This window comes from Ascaphus truei, chromosome 3, assembly GCF_040206685.1.
Source record: "Ascaphus truei isolate aAscTru1 chromosome 3, aAscTru1.hap1, whole genome shotgun sequence".
In the NCBI taxonomy this organism is placed as follows: Eukaryota; Metazoa; Chordata; class Amphibia; order Anura; family Ascaphidae; genus Ascaphus; species Ascaphus truei.
The window spans coordinates 243,370,942-243,386,028 of record NC_134485.1 but is presented as its reverse complement, the minus strand read 5'-3'; the positions used below and the strand labels follow the sequence as shown (position 1 = coordinate 243,386,028).

The 15,087-nt window shown below is 43.2% G+C and overlaps 1 protein-coding gene across 1 annotated transcript in view; it reads right to left on the bottom strand.

The window, feature by feature from the left end:
- REV1 (REV1 DNA directed polymerase) overlaps nucleotides 1–15,087 on the bottom strand; it is a 130,469-nt gene that overhangs the window by 60,014 nt on the left and 55,368 nt on the right. Inside the window, exons 4-7 of the mRNA XM_075590477.1 lie at nucleotides 6,557–6,725; nucleotides 5,565–5,717; nucleotides 3,208–3,902; nucleotides 1,286–1,393 (exon numbers count right to left, since the gene is read on the bottom strand). Coding sequence (XP_075446592.1) covers nucleotides 1,286–1,393; nucleotides 3,208–3,902; nucleotides 5,565–5,717; nucleotides 6,557–6,725 — 1,125 coding nt within the window. The remainder of the gene's footprint in view (nucleotides 1–1,285; nucleotides 1,394–3,207; nucleotides 3,903–5,564; nucleotides 5,718–6,556; nucleotides 6,726–15,087) is intronic.

The following is a 15,087-nucleotide window of genomic DNA, read 5'->3' as shown; positions in this document are numbered from 1 at the left end:
CGCACTTGTGACTGTATGGTCATCCAAGCAACATTTTGCCCAAAGAGATTCTACAGCAACGTCATCTTTGTCCGTCAGATTCTTTAAATAGCTATGCATTATAATAAACGTTGTGAGTGGACAGCAAAGTAGTACCTTATGATACAAATCAGAGAAAGTAGAATATAGTGGTGGTTGCAGCTGAAGCATTGATGCCTCTTCAAATTCTGACTGTCAATTTCAAATGCTGCAGAAAGAGGTTGTAGGAGCTTGGGAGGTTCCCAGAGTGCCAACCCCTCGTCATTCAAGCTGCCACAACTCAAAGGCATAACGGAAGGATTATCAACTATAGCTCAACTATACCTCAAGTGGACATGTACACTGGCGACACACTTTATCGCAGTGCGGCCAGATCCGCAAGCCGGGAGATTTCCCGGCTTGCTAGTGGCCGCCCCTCGGCGTGCCGCGCGTCATAGACGCGCGGTCACGCGTCTTCGGGAGCCTGCGCCCCCTGCACGCGCGTCCAGGGCTCCCCGAGGGAGCCCTGGTGTCCCGCGATCGCGGGACAGCGGCAGGGGGTTCCGGGGGACCCGGCGGACCCGGCAGCGGTAGGGAGAGCGCCCCGATCGGAGGGCGCTCTTCCGCTGCTTCGGCGCGCGCCCGTCACACTCGGGCGCGCGCCAGGCTACTGCTGCGGCACAGAACGGGCAAATGCTCGAATAAACTGTGCCGCAGCAGTATGTGATACTCTTGTTTAACAAAAGCACGAAAAGCAAAACTAATTAATACTGACAAAGACATAAGTCTATTAAGTTCTAACTTCGAAAATGTGGTGAGCTATTTATATTATATCTTTATTTGCATTTATCCAGAGGAAAGAAAACAAACAACCCATGTGCAACATATTCCAACGATATTCTACAAGGAAATAAAAGACACTCTTGTAAATAATACGATTACTTCTCTGGATCAATAGATCTGTTTGACTTATCCATGTATACCTACCCTTCTGGAGAGGATATTCAATCTTTTGTTAAACACACCTGATGTATCTGTTATTTCAGTCTCCAAGGGTATTAAGTTCCACATATATTGCTGGTCATATCTAATTTTCTCATTATCTCAGAAATACATTCTAGGTGGGAAATGTGTAATCATCAGAACCAGCCATCTTGTTTAACAAGATCCCATGGCAAAGCACAAAAAAAAATAAAGCTCAACAACAACATTTGAGAAATAATGGGAAAAATGAATGGTTTCCAGAAACATACAAAGTAAAATTCATGGTACTTGTATGGCAAGTTACCTTTGAGTTCTTGTCTGTTGCGGATACCCACAGATACAAAGAAGCAGTCCATATCCACGTGTATAATGCAGTTCTGGCACTTGGGTACGTTTGAAACAGACATGTTGCCTAATTAAAAAAACAATATAAAATAAGGGAAAACAGCACAGACTGATTTGGTAACAACGGCCATTAATTCTTTTTGCTGCAATACTGAAAGATAACTCTGCCATGTGGGTTAATATAAAAAGCTTCACAGCTCATAGAAAATTACATAGTGAGTCAAATGATAAATTCCCAGCCAGCAACCCCTGGCTTTTAGTTTGAGTGCTTTCTAATTCAATGTTGTCTTTGTCCTAAAAGTACCAGATGGAGCCTCTCTCTATAGCAACAATGGCAGAAAGAGGCTTTCCAAAAATGTGACGATAAAGTGTAATAAAGAGGCATACAAGTTGTTAAAGCTGCAGTTCAGTCTTTTTTTTTTTTTTTTTTTTTTAATTAATTGTTTTACTTCAATAGTTTCATGTGTGCAATCTCTAATTACCTAAAGAACTGTATAGCTGCAAGTCAATTCGTTCTCCATGTATTGATAGGCGAAATTTGGTGACATAATTAGAGCTGGCATATGTTTTTATTTGCTTCTGTCAGTCAGTGGAAGCTCATGAATATTCATGAGCACTCCTGCACTGACATGTGCTAGAGGGAGGGCAGGGCTGACAAAGGGGTGTGCCAGAGCTTGTGACAGGACATGAAGGGGCAGTGCCTTAGCAAATGGCTGTTAAAATAGAATAAAAGAAAATTGGTCTTTCAAAGTTGTTTTTTAAAAAACAGAAAATGCTAAAAGTTTTTTTTCTTACTACAGAACTGATTTATTAAAAAAAAAACATACATGCAGGATATTGACTGAACTGCAGCTTTAAGCTACTGTGAACAATTTCACTGCTGCACAATTAGGCAGGCTGCTATTGTAATCAGCAGCACATGGCTCTTATGTTTACCATTTTCTGTTTCAGTGGTACGTCAAGTTCAAAAGGCACGTTTCTGGTGGGATTTAAACATGACCAGTGTGTTTTCAAGCTATTTATTTTTTATCTCAAGTATATTACATGGTTCCTTAAAATAATAAAAACTAATTAATCTAGTTAAATGTAAAAAAAATTTTTTTTTTAAGCATTGCACGTTGAGAAGGATGATATTTTAACACTTGCTGAAAGGCACACAAGCATAAAACAACTATATATTGGGACGGTTTGGGAAAGTTAAGTCTATCCTGAGAATCTCTCTTTCCACACCCACTCTATTTAATGTATTCAACCCCAATGGCTTAAAAGTCAAAGAAATACTCATCAGAAGCATGATCCACAACAACAGTCACTTTTCTGTTTGAACTTTTCTGCTCACAAACTACAGTACAGGAATATTGAGCGGTTTAAAAAAAATTATAATAAAATAAGTGTAGCTAAGACACTACCACAATGAACTGATAATTTAAAAAGCATCTCTAATTATCCCTCAAAAAGAAAACGAACAGATCACAACACTATAAAAAACAAAAATACACTTTCAACACTTTCTCTTCTTTTTCAGAAGAGCTATCCAACATGTTTAGCTCTAGCACTTACTATCTTCTTGCCACTGATGCTGAACTAATAGTTCATTACAGCACAAGTGACTTGTAAAAAAATAAGCTGGGTACCCCTGCTGTTGGTAGCTCGATGTATACATGTGTTTTGTTGACAAACAGCCATTGACGAAACAATTAATTAAACACGTGAGTTTGAGTAACATTGCGAGTGATGAAGTTAAAATAAATCATTTATTCAATGGCCAACACGCATCTCATCAGTTTATGTGTTTGTGTGGATATGTATACACATCTGTATTACACACAAAAATAAATCCAGAATATAAACCGGTCGCCCACTATTAGGCTGCACACATACCTGACTTCAGTTTTTTTAACCGCTCCCTGCCTGGGAAGCTGCCATTACTCAGAGTCTGCAGGTTACGAACAAACTCCGTGAACTCACACTTCCACGTTGATATGTGATGAAGTCTGGAGTGCGCATAAAAGTCAGAAATAAAATTAGGGTCAGCTGTTTTAGGCAGCTGTGGGGAGGTTGCCCTGGTGGGCAAAAGTACCATGGTGCTTTTTGTGCTTGAAGGCCCCTGGAGCAAGTGGTGAGCACCGTTGATTTTACTGTTATTGTGCAAATATGAGGATGAGGGTGAGCTCGGCATAGTCCTGTGAGGTTTATATGAAACTTCTGTGTGCCTGTTTGTTGGCAACTGCTCGAAAGTGCAGTGTGCAATGTCAATGCTGACTGGGTTAGTCTTTTCCTGCTGCAGCAATGAAGGAAGTCTGCTTGCAAAAGAGTTGATTGAATGCACGGAACTATCCAGTGTCCTTAAGGCACCATTAGAGCTGCAGATGTGTCCATTATAAATGGCTGTATTGCCTTTGTGGTTCTGTATTCCATTGGGCTTGTGATCAGAAAACACTTGTTCCAAATCCCACAATTCAAAATCGTCATCTTTGTGCTCCTCCTCCTCTTCCTCCTCCTCCTCCTCCCACCCGTCCATCCCATTTGCTTGCATGGTGCTTCTACTCTCTGAGAAATCTGTCATTGAATGGTTTCTAGATAGTGGGTATATGAAATAAATATATAAAAGTGAGAAAAACATTTAGTACATGTATCTGCTGCTGCTGCTGTCATGCAGTACTTTCCACACACCTTTAGTCAATATTCAATTAGATGTTTAATTATATTGGGTAGATATATAATCTTATAGAGATTAGGGGTACATATTTAATCTTACATAGAATCTTATTAACTAAACTACACTTCTTAAACTTAATGTTAATTTTGAGTCAATACTCATCATTAACATCGTGACTGAAATTCCCATCCAGCACTTAGAAGTTAATATTGAACCTGTATTCAGTAGACTCTGTCAGTGTTCTAGAAATCGCCGTAGGAAATGTGTGAGATAAATGATCACATTTTTATGTCAAATGAAACGTATGACTTTTTCTTAACATGAATAATCAAGATTTAAAGAAAAAAAAAGGTTTGCGAAAAATTAAATTTTAAATGTGATAGCAAAACGTACAGCTGTAGTAGTACAGATTCACAAAATTACGCCATAACAGAAGAAAAAAAAATAGGAAATCTATATAATTTGCAATAAATTCTAGCAGCACTGCAAAGGTGTTGTACAACTGCCCTGACAATTTTTTCCCCCCAATTAACATTAATAGCCATTTTAACAATTAATGTTTAATGTAGAGAGCCAAGAACCCCCAAATAATTGGGACACCGCTACAATTATTGCTGCTAAACCTACTGCCGGCCCCAACGCTAGCTAAACTTGAAATGCTGATTGGACATGATCGCTATTTTAGGAGATCGGCAGATGACAGCCAATGTTGCACTGTATTAATGTTGCCTCTGTAAACAGCAGAGATTTTTAGTGTACAGAAGGCTCCAATACTACAGATTTAATTGGGTTTTGTTTTACTCAAACACACTTAACTAGTCCCCAAGAAATCAATTTAAAATGTTAGGGAGAAAAACAAACTGTTAACAATAATTAGGCACAATAAAAAAAAATGCTTTATGGTGCTTTTACCTCCAGTTATGCACAATATTATATGCAAGAAAACAGAGACTCCAAACTCTGCTATCACAGGAAGACTAATTTTGTATCATGTGTAGAAGATTTACAATTACATTAATCACACCACTTTATTTAAGGCACCCACTGGTTTTATCCCCATGATGCTCCACAATGCCAAAACAGACTGCATGAATAGAACAAAGTTGTGGGGGAAAAGCATGAGTAATTGAGCACCAATACAACAATGGAAAAGGCAAAAGGAGTTATTCATAAAACTGTGATAGTGCCGATCGGGACACTATGGCAGGAAACTGCAGAAGCCCATAGACGTTTCTGTGCGACAGTAACCTGACCAGCACTACTGCAGTTTAATGAATTTCTGCCTAAAAAGCTAAACATTTTTCTTTGATCAGTGGAGCTGCTTTAAAACGATAAATTCAATTCCCATTGATTTCTTGTCGGCACCCTGGGCCGATGTGAATTAATGTAGCCTCTGTCACAGCACATGTCTTTTCTAAGAAATATGCAGGCTGCCACTGCTACAAATTATTGGAAAGGTGATCTTTCACACTCATTGTGCACAGGTGCACTGCACAACACTAACAATGCACTGTACTACTGGCAAACAATGCACTATATCTTGCTGGTACACACACATCCTGGGGCTGGTAACACTTACACTCTGTTGTTGAGATCTATAGCCACACTACTAGGCCCTGGCAAAGGATCTTCCGATTTGCACACGGAGGTAAAGTTGAGGCCTTTCTGAACACTGGACTGCTTCGTGTAGAGCTGATAGGGGACGTAGGAAAGGAGACGGCCAGCTTTTACGCTAGTTAAAAAAAAAAAAAGGAATGAAAGAAAAATGACCCGGGGTTGTGTCGTTTGAAGCCATTTATTTACTATACTGAACATGTATTTATACTGCTCCTCTCTATGCCAGAGGCATTAAAGTTTATTTTATCCTTATGTCAAACCAAGATTTTAATAAGGATATTTCTGTTGGTAAAGAATGAACATGCATTAAACCAGGGTGAATTTAAATTAGAGACATTGTATGAGCCATACACACTCTTGTAATAATATTGTTGCTATTTATAAACAAAACGTGGTTTCCTAGTGAAATGAGGATAAAGTTAGGTAAATATATATCATGGTTTGCAAGTTCTTTTTAAAGATCTAATGTATCATACATCTTGTATATTTCATACCATTCTCTGCACTTTGGCATATATTTACTAAGCGGTACTGTGTCATAAGACACACTGGCACCATACAACCCATCATTAATTGGACTATAAGGGGTCTTCTGGTGCTGATAAGGCAAAAAAAACAAAAAAAAAAACAGCTGGGCAAAAATAAACAGCTCAGCAACAAATCAAAAATAAGCATTGAAGCCTGCGGAAAGGCAATTATCCCATTTCACAATTTTAGTTTCTGTGGACTTATTTATTTTATTACTATGCTTCCTCCTCGAGCCAAAACTCTCCTATTCCTCTCCCTGCAAACATCTGCAGAATTGCATTCTTCTGAAAAGCAGCAGAGGGAGCTCCGCTATCCTCCAACCAGTGTCACAGTGACCTGATACAGAGAGGAACAAGCCTGCAATAACCCCTTCAGTGTCAGGCACAAGCAGTTGCTCAACTGTAAAAAAAGAACACTTTATAATACCTTTCTGTAATCCATTCAGGACGCACAACTTTCTCATTTTTTAGCTCCTTAATCTTGCTGTTTGGGAGATTTGTGGCAATGATGTGTGTGGTGTTAGAGCGGGAATAGTAAACATGGTATTGGCCTCCGTGCAACATCATTAGATGTCTCAGCTGATCGGCTGTGGGATCTGATATAGCAAAAAAAAAAACAGAAAACAACATGTTATTCACACAATACAATAACATAGCTATGAGAACCTTACATGTTATCAATTTCTCTAGGAAATAAAGCCCATATCAAATACCAGCACAGTGCCATGCATAGTTATACTTTAGGAAGCAACTCCACAGTCATGAACTTATAAGTAAGCATTGGTCTTTGCAGTATTCTAACAATAAACAGAGCAAACCTCCTTTTGAGCATCACCAGAGAAATGCTTGTTTGGAAAAATGGGAAAGTGCTCTTGACACGAGTTAAGAGAGACCTTGTAAAATAGTGTGGAGTATCAACAGCTCCACACATGACAAATACACATGCATCTTGAGGCTCAGCTGCAAAAGACATAGCAGCTTTATAAATGAACAAAGCAGGCGAGTCAAATGTCTGAAATTGTGCTGTCACACAAAGCAAAAAATATATACATACTTCTCATTCTTTCCAAAAAAAATCTCAGCATGCACATGCCATTTGGAATGCTAATTTAAGTATGGCTCTGACCCAGAAGCAGCACATGGAATATAAAGGTTAGTTGTCACTGCAGCGAGACATAAACAAGGAAGCAAACACTGGAAGCACCAGAGAGGAGTCGCACAGGATGCTCCGCTGTGAGTGTTGCTAGGCAACAGTGTGTGTTTGGTGCGTGCCTGCAAAATATATGCAAAGGGGGAGGCATGAAAACTCCGCCACTGTCAGTGGTGATGGAAGAATAAACAGCAGCTCTCAATTGGGCAAAACAAACACGGATTCATACCCTTTCAGGGTCTGTCATTCATTGTTTTAATCTTTTAAGGTTTCGCTCAATATATTATCTGGGTTTTCAATGTCGTAGTACAGAACTGTGCAGCATTTTCAGCATGGGATCAGGTTGCACTTTCTCAGAGTTTCAGTAAAAAAAGGCAAAGGTTATTCCCATCTGATAAAATGTCTAGGGTAATGTTCTCTACCCTGGGAATGGAAGAAATACTACAGTAAATACTTCATCCCGGAAATTGTTTTGGTGATTAGAAATACAATGATCAGAAGATATCGTTTGTGAAAATTATTATTTAGTAATGATGTTGGTTTTCCGTTAACAATCAAAGCTTTTTGTCATCAATTAATGACAAACAAAACAGCTTCAAAGCATCAGTAGATCACTGCAAACTGTTCTGGGTCCAAAATGTTTATTGCCCCTGGAGAACTTTCTGAAACATCAGGCTCCATTAATGAATTTCACATGCGTCTTAAACGTGAAAATTGCAAAATACTGTAAGAATAAGAAAACATCTGTCTCTTGGCTTATATACCAGATGTGAATATTTATTTTTAGTATATACGTATGTATTGCCTGTTTCTTATCTCCCAACAAACATTACTGTACTGTTTGCCCTGGTCCAATTAATTTTATTTACAAATTCAGAACACCAGACTGCCTGTGCTGCCATTTAACAACATTATGCATGTTACTGTGACCCAGGCAAAGCTGCAAGAGAAGATCTGGATAGGTGAACACATAGACCAGAGTGTTTCTACATGCATGGACCATCACTTAAAGAAAACACCACATACTGTACAAGCTTAACACACTCCGAGCTAAGTTTTGCATTGTGTTTATATTTCCTTGATAACCAAATTTTTTTTAATGTTTGCATACACTATATAATTTTAAGGAAGGAGCGGGCTTGGTGCGTGGCTCCAGTGCTTGTTCCTGGACCCAGCGTGGTCAGAACACTTGAAATATAGCGATTTTTGTGAGTGTATCACCGCCGTTTTTTTGTGTGTTATCTTTAGTAAATGCATATCTGTACTATCGTCTGTTCTCTCTCATTTTTCTGAGTGGAAAACCTGCTGTTTGGCTTCGGACCTGCTGTGTGCCTGAAAGGTTTTTTTTTAATAACAATTTTTTTTATTGGACACGTTCACATATAAAAGTACATACAGAAATGTCATGAGCCTGCAACATTTCAACTCAATACAATCAGGTGGTGACCAATAAAATTTTCCCGTTTTCCATAGGGGGAAAAGAGAGAGAGGGGGGGAAAGAAGAGGGGAGGGAGGGAAGGAAACAAACAAGTGGGGGGGTGGGGAATGGGTGAATGGGTGGGGGGGTGGGGGGTGAAGGTACGTCCATAGGTTTCCTTGATTCTCTCTCCTGCTGTCTGGAAGGGACTAAAGGTCCAGGTGGTTGGCCTTTTTGGGCTTTATCTCTCTAACCAGGAGTCCCATGTGTTCCAAAACTGAGGCATCTTCTTTTGGAGCATAGCTGTCAGCTTCTCCATAGTCATGACCTCATTGATTCTTCTGACTACTGTAGTTCTCGAGGGGGGCTTAACCTGTTTCCAGGCAGCCGCTATGGAGCATCTGGCCGCTGTCAGCATTGCTGTGATCAGCCTTGACATCGGCGGAGGAAGGTCATCGATGGGTTTGCTCAGCACCAGGGTCAGAGGCTCCAGGGGAAAGGGGAGTCCGGTGGTCGCGTAAATGAGCGTCTGGATCATGGTCCAGTACCTCTGAATCTCCGGACATGACCACCAAATGTGGGCCATGTCCCCCTTTTGACCACATCCCCTCCAGCACAGATCCAGTGTGCCGGGGAAGACCTGGCTCAGCCTAGCCGGGGTCAGGTACCACTGAAATATAATTTGATAGATGCTTTCTTTTATTGTTGTGCAAATTGATGTTTTAACGGCTTGCTCCCAAATTTCCTCCCAGTCTTCCGGGTCTATTTGGAGGCCCAGATCCTCCGATCATTTTTGCATGTATCGGTGATTCTGTGGGCTGGATCTCGACTCTATTCCCTTATATATCTCGGAGATCAGGCCCCTTTGGTAGGTATTTTTAATGCATATGGATTCAAATCTGGTCAGCCGGGGAACTTGGAGGTTGGGGATAATGATAGTAGGAAGTGACGGACTTGTAAATACTTAAACAGGTGAAGGCCCTGGATCAGGAATTTATCCTTCAGCGCCTGATAAGTTAATATCTCCTCCTTCTGCAGCAGATCGGCAACCATCCTAATATTATGACTCTGGAATTGGCCAAATTGTCTTGGGGAACACCCTAGCGGGAAATTGGGGTTCCCAAAGATTGGAGTGAGCTGGGAGGGGGAAGCTAGCAGACCATACTTCCTTTTGCCCTTAAGCCATGCGTCCCACGTACATCTCATTGCTCCTAGGTCGAACCTCTGTGGTCCAGTCCCGCCACCACCTGTGGTCCATAAAGCCACTTGGAGGGAGTAGGGACGCGTGTAATGAGACTCTATTGAAAGCCAACAGGCTGAGGCCGGGTCGCAATTCCAAACTATGGCCTGCTTCAGTTGTGCTGCGAGATAATACCTGACGATATCGGGGACCCCCATATCTCCTCTAGCTCTTGATGAGAGCATCACTGATCTTGGGACTCGTGGCCTTTTATCGTTCCAAATTAATTGGAGCAGTAGTGATTGGATGTTCTTCAGGGCCGCTTGTGGCACCGTAATTGGGAGAGTTTGGAAATTATACAATAACCTTGGGAGAACATTCATTTTTACGGAAACTATTCTCCCAAACCAGGAAATTTTATGTTTTTTCCAAGTTTCCAGGTCTTTTTTAATCTGATCGAATAGGGGGGGGTTAATTATATTGGAAGAGGGTATTGTAGGAATTTGAGATTTTAACTCCAAGATATTTAATATAGGTGGAACTCCACTTGTATTTATAGTTAGCTTGAATGAGTTTCCACGTCTGGGCTGGGAGGGATATATTTAGGGCTTCTGACTTGTCCATGTTAACTTTATAGTCAGAGACTGACCAAAATTGGGTCAGTAGCCTTTGTAGGTTGGGGAGGGAGGTATGGGGGTCCGCGAGGGTCAGGATAACATCGTCAGCGAATAGAGAAATTTTGTATTCTCTTTCCGCAATTTGGATCCCCTTAATACTTTTTTCTTCTCTGATTTTGGCCGCTAAGGGCTCAATGGTTAGGGCGAATAGCAAGGGGGAAAGCGGGCAACCTCGTCTGGTCCCGTTCCTAATTTTTATTGGGTCAGAAAAGCCGCCTGATAATTTAACATACACTGTTGGGTTTTGGTAGAGGGCTCTCACCCCCTCCAAAAAAGGGCCACAGAAGCCAAACCTCAGCATTGTTTGGTCTAAAAAAGTCCACTTGATTCTGTCGAACGCCTTTTCAGCGTCAAGGCTCAGAATCATTGCTTTGAAACCGGTGAGATGCACGTGGCCAATTATATCCACAATTTTGCGGTTATTGTCGGAGGCCTGTCTTCCAGACACAAAGCCTACTTGATCTACATGTATGAGTCTAGGGAGAATTGCGTTTAGCCTGTTTGCCAGGATCTTACTGTAGATTTTGAGATCGGTATTTAATAGGGAGAAGGGCCTGTAGTTGCCGCATAGTAGCGGTCTCTACCCTCCTTGTGAATTATAGCTAGATTTGCTGCTGTGATTGTGGCGGGAATCGGCTCTCCTTGAAGGAAAGAATTGTAAATATCTAATAGGTATGGGGAGAGGGTCGGCATGAACATCTTGTAGTAGGAGTTTGAAAAAACGTCTGGGCCCGGAGTTTTGGCTAACTTGAGTGAGCTGATAGCCTGAGATAGTTCCTCTTGGGAGATGTTGTTGTTCAGACTCTCTACCTCCTCGGGGGATAGAGATGGGAGGTTACATTGCTCTAGATATTGTGTAATTGTGTTGCGGCTGACCGGGTCTTGGTCTGGGGGGTGGAGGTTGTATAAGTCAGAGTAAAAATCTGCGAATTCCTGGGCTCTCTCTTTTTCTATGTATGAGATCTGCCCTTTTTGTGTCTAAATGAGGGCTATCTGAGATTTAACTCTGGCGCCCCTGAGCTTTGAGGCCAAGAGCCTATCTGCTTTATTGCCTTTGTCAAAATATTTTTGTTTTGACCACCTCAGTGCTTTCTCCACCTCTTCGAGTTGGGTCTGTTTCAGGGCAGATCTAGCTAGATTTAATTGTTTTAGTGTTTTTTTAGACGCCGTGATTTTATTTTGCTGTTCCAGTTGAGTGATCTTATCTGTGAGATCCTTTTGTAGCTTAAGTTTCGTTTTCTTTTTATAGGAGGCGATTGAGATCAGGTCTCCTCTGATAGAGGCTTTATGAGCCTCCCAGAGCATAGCTGGGGCTGAGACGGAGCCTGCATTTATTTGAAAAAACATTGCTAGTTTTTGGCGTATTATTATTTCCGTGTCGGGACAGTTCAGCATAGAATCGTTTAACTTCCATTTATACTGGGTGTATTTCACAAAGGGTAGGGATAGGGTGAGGTCGATTGGTGCGTGGTCGGACCAGGTGATTGAACCTATGCTTGACTGGGAGGACGCTTGGTAGACATTACTCGTACCCAGAAAATAATCGATCCTCGAGTAGGACTGATGAGGGGAGGAGAAAAAGGTATAATCCCTTTGACCCCAGTGCTGAGCCCTCCAGATGTCCACTAGTGAGTATTCCTCAATGATGTCTCTGAAGTTCTTAGCTTTCTTGTGGGACTGGGTGGCGTATGGAGAGGGAGTAGATGGTAGGAGGGTGGGGGCGGGGTTTGATTTGTCTTGTGCGTGAGAGGCCACCATATTAAAGTCTCCACCAATGATCAGGGATGAGAGGGATTGCTGCTCCAGTGATTAGAGGAGATTTCTTAGGGAGGTGAGTTGGTTATCATTGGGGGCGTAAACATTAACAAGTGTAATTGGCGTACCCGATAGAGTGCCCTGGATTACCAAAAAACGGCCTTCTGGGTCTGGGAGTGACTTGGTTAGAACAAAGGGGACCCCGGTTCTGACGAGGATGGCTACTCTTCTTTTTTTGCTTGGTGAGGATGCGAAATATGCCTGGGGGAATACGCTTTTGAATGTATTGGGGGGCGTCAGGGAATTAAAGTGGGTCTCTTGAATGAGGACAATGTCACCCTTAGCTTTTTTTAGATCCAGCAGGACTAGCTTCCTCTTTTTTACTGAATTGAGGCCTTTGACATTAATCGAGATTAATTTGATGGAAGACATTATGTTACGAAAGACATTCGCAGAGCTCAAGGCTCTGATGCTCTTATGTTCCCATGTCAAGAGCTCCGTTTTGGGATATAGGACGTAGGTCCAGAGATGGTTGGGAGGAGAGCGAAGTGGATGCCTTAGGGCGGGGGGAGGGAAGGGGGGTGGGGTGGACACAGTAGGGAAGGAGAAAACAGACGGACTCTTGCGGGGCCCAAGAAAAATAACCTTAGACACGAGAGTGAGCAAGGTAGCAGGGTCAAACACCCCTGGAGAACCTTCAAGCACAGAAATCCTGGTGTGGGGCAGGGTACAGGGCCAGAGATCCTCCCTGCAATAGAACTTAAACCACTTGTAACAGCTTGGAGGTTGGGGAACTTTCCCTGATCTTAACTGTGTTGTGGGGCTTGCACTTGCTTTGTTCGAGTACTTTGAGGGTGGGGGGAGATTCACATCTTTGTGTTCTTATCCTTTTAACACTTTTAGGACATAATCGGATTTGGCATATGCGTATTAACATCTGTATGACATTTTCACATTGGGCTTAGTGCACCTAATCATGGGTTCCAACCTTTATAATGTTTTGTGGGGGTGGAGGGGGAGAAGCGGGGGAGGGAGGGGAGAAGGGGGGGGAGAAGGAGGGGTAGGGAAGGGGGGGGAGAAGGAGGGGTAGGGAAGGGGGGAGGAAAGGAGGGGGGAGGGGAGGAAGGAGGAGGGGGGGAGGAAGGGGGGAGGGGGGGAGAAGGGGGAGGGGGGAGAAGGGGGAGGGAGTGGGAGGGACGGTGGGGGAGGGGGAGGGACAGCGGGGGAGGGATGGCGGGGGAGGGAGAGGGACGGCAGGGGCCGGGGGCCTGTTTTCATGCAGGTGGGCAGTACCAGGGAGAGGGTGGGGGGAGATTCATACCTTTGTGACATTTTCCTTTTAATACTTTTTGAGCATGCTCAGTTTTGGGATATGCATATTAACAGTTTTTCAACATTATAACATAGGGCTATGTGCACCTTATCGCGAGTTCCAACTTTGACAATGTTTCATCGGGGTAGAGGGGGTGGGGGAGGGAGGGAGGGGAAGGGGTAGGCGGGAGGAGGAACGGGAAGGGGGGAGTAGGGTGAGGAGGAGGGGGGGGAGTGGGGTGAGGAGGAGGGGGGGGAGTGGGGTGAGGAGGAGGGGGGGTGTGGGGAGAGGAGGAGGGGGGGAGTGGGGAGAGGAGGATGGGGGGGGAGTGGGGTGAGGGGGGTGAACGGGAATGGGGGGAGGATGGGGGATGAGGGGAGGGCTTACATCTATGTTTAATTTTCATAATTACATTCGTATTACATATTCACCATTGACGTTTGCGTAATGACACCTTTATATCTTATTCCCATTGGACTTTGTGCGTGCAGACATAGATTCTAGCTTCTGACTCCTAGTCTCTATAGTGGTTTGCCGGGACCAGGGTAGAGGGGGGGGAGAAGGGGGAGAGGGGAGGGGGAAAGGGGGGGGGAGAAGGGGGAAGGGGGGGAGAAGGGGGAAGGGGGGGAGAAGGGGGTGGGGCAGGGGGCCTGATTATGAAAAACATCCTAGAACTGGGTCTCTGGGGACTTTTAAGCACATCAGCCGTGTTAACTTTTTACAAGCATAAAGTGCTAGACCATACTCGAGAACTTGATATTGCACCCACCGTCAAAGCCAGGACCCCAGCAAAAGCTCCCATCCAGATCCTAACATTGGTTGTCTATGTAGGGAGTCCTGTTCTCCTCTAACACATAAACTTCATATCCCAGGCGGCACATCTCTTCTTCCGTAGCTGTTTGAGAGAGGGACACCTCCTCTAACTTTGTTTCCACTTTGTCTGTGCGCCCTGCTAGGTCTTTTATTTCCTTTTTGACCCCTGTGATAGCTGTTTGCAGATCTTCTTGGAAATTGTGCCTCATCTTTATTGAGAACTGGTCAAATAGGTTCTCAAGATAGGTTTTTGTAGCTTCCACTGAGTCTCCCCTGTCCCACAGTCCCTCCCCGGCACCGCGTGTGCTTGCCTCAGTCCCCTGAGAGCTCTCATCGGCGCCATCTCGAGGAGTCGGGGTTTCAGCTCCTCTGCTTGCCTGTTTTTGAATTGACTCACAGAACTTAGCAATGTCCTGGTTCCCTGTTTTTTTTTTTGTTTGTTTGCCATCCTGAGGCTTTTACCTAGTCTGGGCCCCCGAAAAGGTGTTTGTTTTGGTGGTTTTTATTGCTGATTTTAGATGCTTTTAAGCAGGGAGTCTCGGGAGCTCTTCCCTCAAGCTACCATGCTGGCTGACATCACCGGAAGTCCCCGCCTGAAAGGTTTTTAACCTCTTAAATACTTGCATATTTACAGCAGACTGCGACTATTCTAAC